At 33.7% G+C, this 5989-nt stretch overlaps 1 protein-coding gene across 1 annotated transcript; it reads left to right on the top strand.

Moving 5' to 3' along the window:
• The first annotated feature begins 5281 nt into the window (after positions 1 to 5281).
• On the top strand, positions 5282 to 5949 carry LOC134243269 (uncharacterized). The gene is made up of 2 exons (XM_062725501.1): positions 5282 to 5454; positions 5619 to 5949. The coding sequence occupies exons 1-2, from the start codon at positions 5361 to 5363 to the stop codon at positions 5879 to 5881; spliced, it is 357 nt and encodes a 118-aa protein (XP_062581485.1). The 5' UTR covers positions 5282 to 5360; the 3' UTR covers positions 5882 to 5949.
• Positions 5950 to 5989: the final 40 nt, after the last annotated feature.

The following is a 5989-nucleotide window of genomic DNA, read 5'->3' as shown; positions in this document are numbered from 1 at the left end:
GGATATTGACCCGGGGTCATTTTTCTACGTAGAAAAATGACCCCCTGGTCAATATTCTACGGGGGTCACTTTTCGTTGTTACACCGGCCGGTGGAGGACTGTAAATTTATACCTTAAGGCTATTGAAGACTGGGGGATCTTTTTGTGTGCTCTATCTAATGCAGTACGCGCGGGACATTGGCTCATACGGTTTCATTCGATGGCCGGTCTTCACGTAAATTCGAACCAGCAGTCTAAGAATCTGCTCCTTAATCTGCGACTCTATATCAGCTGCTTTAACCACTGCGCCAGGCTGGTGACTCTACTTTGGATCTGTAATGTAATTTTTAATTATCAATCAAAAGGGAAAATATTCGGATCTCAGTTGACTTTGCAATTTCCAAAGGTCCTTGTTTATGCAATAATTACAAATTTGTTTCGCTTTTACTGAGATCGCTGACTGTTCGTCATCTTCAAAATTCAATGTCTTCTTGAATTTATTTAGGTTGTTTTCAATACTGTAAAAAATAGACAATTCCCTTTAAAATATTGTTCACAGACCTTGGTATTAAAATTACTTTTTAAACAAAAACTAGAGGTACTGTGAGCACTGAACTCACAAAATGACACCACACTACCCTATGATTATAATAGTAAAGTCTTGCTCTGGGAGACTCGAAATATGTGTCAGATCAAACCGTAAAATATGAGGTGCACAAAAGCATTATGTAATGAAGATTCCGTAAAATTCTCATTGAATTTTATTCAGTGGTATGGGTGAAGTTGCGGATAAGGGAGGGTACCTTTTAATATTATAGAAAGAATGGTCGTGTTCATGTTTTTCTATAGGAAACACAAAATAGGAGTCCAGTCAAAAAGTAAAATAAAAGGTGCACTATGGCGCTATGTAACAAGGATTCCCTGAACGTCTCATTCATTCCGTAATTCAACTGGAGTTGTGGATAAGAGATGAGTACCCCAAACAGACGGAAGAAAAGACGGATAGACGGACGAAAAGACGGATGGACATCCCCATCACTATATATCCCCCCACTTTTTCCATCATAGAAGAATAAGTCATTATGGCATTAAGTACACTGATATAATGATTCAGTAATGAAAACACAACATTTTAAGCCTCAGAGTACTAAAGTTGAATAATAAAAACATTAATAAGTACACAAACATAAAACCAGAACACTTAATTATTGTATGTAGGCCCACATATTTGTCACAAACTCCATCTCCTTGTAATGCAAAACCTTGAACCATAAAAACTATAAAGTTTTTAAGTGCAAGTGCTTGGTGTAAATAATCGAAACTTTCGGAAATTCTTAAGAGCATCACTCTCACTACTGCTTATGTAAAAAATCTGTTTTTTATTCAAAGTCTGTTATTATAAATGTTTTGTCAGCAACGACGAGAGTCAAAAGTGCAATTGTGTTATTTACTTATTTGTTTCAAAATGAAAAAGATGTATAATTAAATCGAGTCGACAACGATTTTACTGTGTTTAAACTACAATAGAAAACTTTACATTGACTCCATGTCAAGTGTAGGTACAATGTACCATGTGTGTATTTTTACGTGAATGTAAATTAACAAAACTCATCGAAAAACAACAGGGAAGTAATTTACCTATATATTCCAATGTAAAACTTTGATGGATTATGAGATGAGTCATGATGCAGTCATGAATTTACTCGTTAGAGTTGTATATTACCATTGCAAAATTATACCGCTTCTCATTCTTTCTGGATCGCCTTATAAGCTATAACATTATTCTTAAAAAATATTAAAGAAAACTATCAACAGAATATTTTTTTATGCTATGTATAATATCACATTTGATCTTAATATTTTATTCATAATTTTAATTGTAAAGAGCATAAATTCATAGTAATACGAAGAAAGAAAGAAAAATGAACAACTATCATCATATATTTGTACTTATGACAGTTTAAATCGTCTAAAATAAATTTCAGTGATGAGATCATGGCTTAATTTCACGTGATATCCAATTTAATTTACCGAGTCGCATTTGAACGTTGTTCTAAAATCATCATTTCGATTTATGTGCATCTCTAGCTATTTTGTAGAAAATGAAAGTCAATTTAGCTTTCTTTTGGTTATCTCCAACAATAGAATTAGTTTAATTCAAAAATTTATCTGTCAAAGAACAAGGATTGGGCCAGATTTCGAATACATTATTATATGCGGATTTTATAACGATAACAACTTTTATATAAAGCAGAAAAAAGTTTATAGGATAAAGATCTTAATCATCTTCATATCCCACTAAAGATAAAATGAATATAGCCAAATGATGTGGGGCATTTAATCAATTCGGAGATTCCTTTACTCAGACTCAAAACTCTACATAATTTTGTATGATTTGTGTAATTATTTACAGATACAAGAAGACTTAGTGACAGAAAAGTTGGAGGACAGATTGGTGGATTTCTTTTTGTAAATGGACCTCGGCGCCGAACTCGACCGCCACCACAGGCACTTTTAAGGGATCGAAATGTCTGAAAAGAATTTTTAGAACTTTTAAATCGACTTCACCTTAAAACTACCATTTGAATGGATTGATTTTTGCAAAAAATACTCTAGTATGACTGTTATTTTTTTTGGAGAGAGAGAACATATTCGAGTCGTAAATTTACTTATTTTGTCCTTGGTTCTTTGCAAAATTTTCTTATTCTATATATTCTAATTGCATGTTCACAAAGGTACTCCATTATGATAAAAGTTAATAGATGCTTGAATTTCTATTGTACATCTTTGTAATTTTTTGAGGTATAGTCTTAATCTTCCAAAAATCTTTCGGGATTTCCATGGATACCAATTGCCCCTGTTTTAACAGACTTCATATTCATTAAAACTTCTATTTAGAAAACTTCTACATGAAAAGAAAAAGTTTCATGCACTGGCCTTCAGTTAAAGATATATATCGAGAGATGTCTATAATCCAAATCTTTTTTAATTTTGATTCGATTTATCCCTATAATCTTCAGATAAAAGAAACTAAAGCATTACACTTCTGTTTCAGTGCAAGATATTTTACTTAAAATATACGTTTTAAGTACCCAAAACCAATGTAAATCATAAGCGCGATGGCTTCAATTTATCTATCCTCAACTTAAATTATTTATGTTGCCATATACCATTATCACCTGTATATGGTAAATGTCTCCTGTTGATTCAAATTTGATGCGCAAAATCATTATCTACTTAAGAACAATTTCTGAAACAGTGCAAGCTACTGAAAAGTAAGTTGATGAAACACGGATTACAACAGTCTAAAATAAAGTTAAAATTTCGCAGATTCTTAAATCGATATAATTACCTTGTCAGAAAGTACTATCAAATTATTAGACCATTATTTATTTTCTGAAATGTCTACTTTTTATTGCTTATTTGCCGATCATGACAAGAGGTACGCGATGGGTGTTGCTTGTTGGCGGAGTATGTTTTCCATTCCGTGGCACCTGGTCCTATCTCTGATGTTTTTAAGGTCCGTGTATGCTTAGCTATTGGTTTGTCTTTTGAGAGAGCATGTAAGTGCAGTTCATTGTATTGTGTTTCAATTCGTCTTTTAAAATGGAAAACGAGGGAGCTTTTTAAAAATGGTAATATATGAAAACTGTATAGATGGACATTGGCCAGTCTGTCGACGTCTTTTAAGCAAAAGGATTTTAGCAAAAGGATTTTATATAACTTCTTAATGTACATGAATGTTTGAAAGAATAAGTAAGGGGCGAGGCATTGTTGATGATACACCCGTGTGATGCATAGAGCATCAAATGGAATATTATTTGTAGTCGTTTGCTGATAAAAAAAACAACAACACAAACATTAGTCTTATATACTCTTTGTTAAATAAATAATTTTTTTTGTTAAATATTTCTGAAAAATCATTTTCTGTCTGAACTTCTGTCTGTCACACTTCCTTTTTCCTGAATGGCACAAAATATCGTTACAGGACACTTTGGAGTTCATCGGAACACCATCCAATCATTATGGACACGTTTTCAACAATCTGATAACACTCGGGATCGACCACTATCTGAGCGTCCTCGCGTGAAGTTGTGTCGACAGGATAGCCAAATTAGACTTGTGCTCCTGAGAAATCGGTTCCCGACAGTTTGACTGCTAGAAGCATTCCTGGACTTCGACCAATCAGTCCAAGAACTGTGCGTAATTGTCTGTGCGAGCGCAACATCGACCAGGACGTCCAGCTGTACACCCAATATTACTTCAACGTCATCGTATCGCTAGATTAGAATGGTGCAGACAACATCTGTGATTCAGACTACAGGACTGGGCAAATGTTCTGTTCATGGAAGAGTCCAGATTTCCTTTGGATAGCAGTGACGGCTGTAGTAAAGTGTATCGTCGCATAGTGAAGTTAATGGAAATCTCATCGGTGTGCGCTGTCGAGACGAAATTATTCAGCGCCATGTGATACCCTTCATACAGGGACAGCAAAATCACATCACTCTACAACAAGACAACACAAGACCATATGTTGCACGTGTAGTCAGGGACGTTTTCGTTCAACAGCATGTCGATGTCTTGCCTTGGCAAGCTGTTTCCCTCAATTTGTTGCCGATCGAGCACGTTTGGGATGAAATTGAACGACGTCTACGTCGTTTGCCAATTCAGCCAGTGGCGTTGGCTGATTTAGGCCAGGCCTTAACCAACATCTTTCGAGTATTCCTAAATTCACGTTGTTTGACGTTAACGTAAATGAATTATAAAATGTTGTAAATACATTAGTTAATAGTATTACAAGAAATAAAATAAAAATTTGTTCATTGTAATTTTTATCATCTATTCATGTACATGTATTAAGTAATGCACAGTTTTTTTTCCGCTAGTATATTATAACTAAACGTTGAAAAACATTTGTGATATAATTTCTTGAATTAATGCTTAAATTAATCATAAAAAAGAAATTATATGAAGAGAGAATTAAAATATCTTAAAGTTTATATTTTAATATTTTATTTACTTAGAGCTTACTGTACATGCATTTAAAGTCTTATGTTTTAAAAGCTATAGTTCTTTCTCCTTTTGATAAGACTGAATTTTAAAGTATTTTGACATCCTGTTCAAATGCGCAAATGTCAATGTTTTGAGCAGAATATCCCATTGATATGTTTCATAGATGATATTTTTTAAGGATTAGCGCGATTAAATTCGTGAAAATGCAGTTGGTTTAATAAACCATCCACCAATCAATGCTGTGGATTACAATATACGTGCATGTTTATCTTTCTTTTACACTAAGGGTGTGTCACTGGTCATGTTAAAGATGATATAAAAACGTAGTGTAACGTAGATCAGCACTAATTTCCAATTAAAAAATTAAGATGAAAATGAAGACAACTTTCGCTCTGTTGTTTGTTATCGTTGTGATTCTCCCTTCGGTTCATAGCAAAGCAATTCTAGAGGACAGACTGACTAGTAAGTATTACATTTATAATGAAAAAAAATCTCAAACTGCCTGGATTTTTTTTTTAGGCTATTGATCTTATAAGAATTTGAAAAAAAAATCATGTGTCAAAAAATAAATATTTTGGATACGATTTGTTAAAAAAAATCCTCAAATATCAATATAATAATTACAGATGATCGTGCCGACCTTCGAGAACCTGGCATTGACAGAACAGATAGAAGATACTCTGAAATAGAACCTAGAAGAAGCATTGCTGATTTGGAAGGATCGAGACTGAAGATTGGCAGGGCAAATGGCATAAATTTTGCAGAAGGGGCTTTAAGACGTGCAAGACCGCAAAGGACGCGAACTGGTTCTGGTACACGAAGGCGCCCGATTATGCTTAGACGAACTTTTGGAAGACCATGCAGGCCATGTGATAGAGAAATGTTGTAATCGTATTTGTATATTTTTTAGAGTGTGTTCACATTTCATTATATTGTTTTTGTTTATTTTTTTAGAAATACATTTAGTTTCATTTAATGTGAGTTTTTTTTCTCTTAT

Source organism: Saccostrea cucullata, unplaced genomic scaffold (assembly GCF_032062105.1).
Source record: "Saccostrea cucullata isolate Sc308-1 unplaced genomic scaffold, CSIRO_AGI_Scuc_v1 ctg5084, whole genome shotgun sequence".
NCBI classification, from domain to species: domain Eukaryota; kingdom Metazoa; phylum Mollusca; class Bivalvia; order Ostreida; family Ostreidae; genus Saccostrea; species Saccostrea cuccullata.
Note: the sequence above shows the minus strand (reverse complement) of the source record. Positions and strands in the feature narration are given on the sequence as shown.

Bases quoted from the DNA above. Each gene is read 5' to 3' on its own strand.
- LOC134243269 (XM_062725501.1), top strand. From the start codon at position 5,361: ATGAAAATGAAGACAACTTTCGCTCTGTTGTTTGTTATCGTTGTGATT. The intron at 5,455-5,618 runs GTAAGTATTACA...TAATAATTACAG, and splicing joins TCTAGAGGACAGACTGACTA to ATGATCGTGCCGACCTTCGA.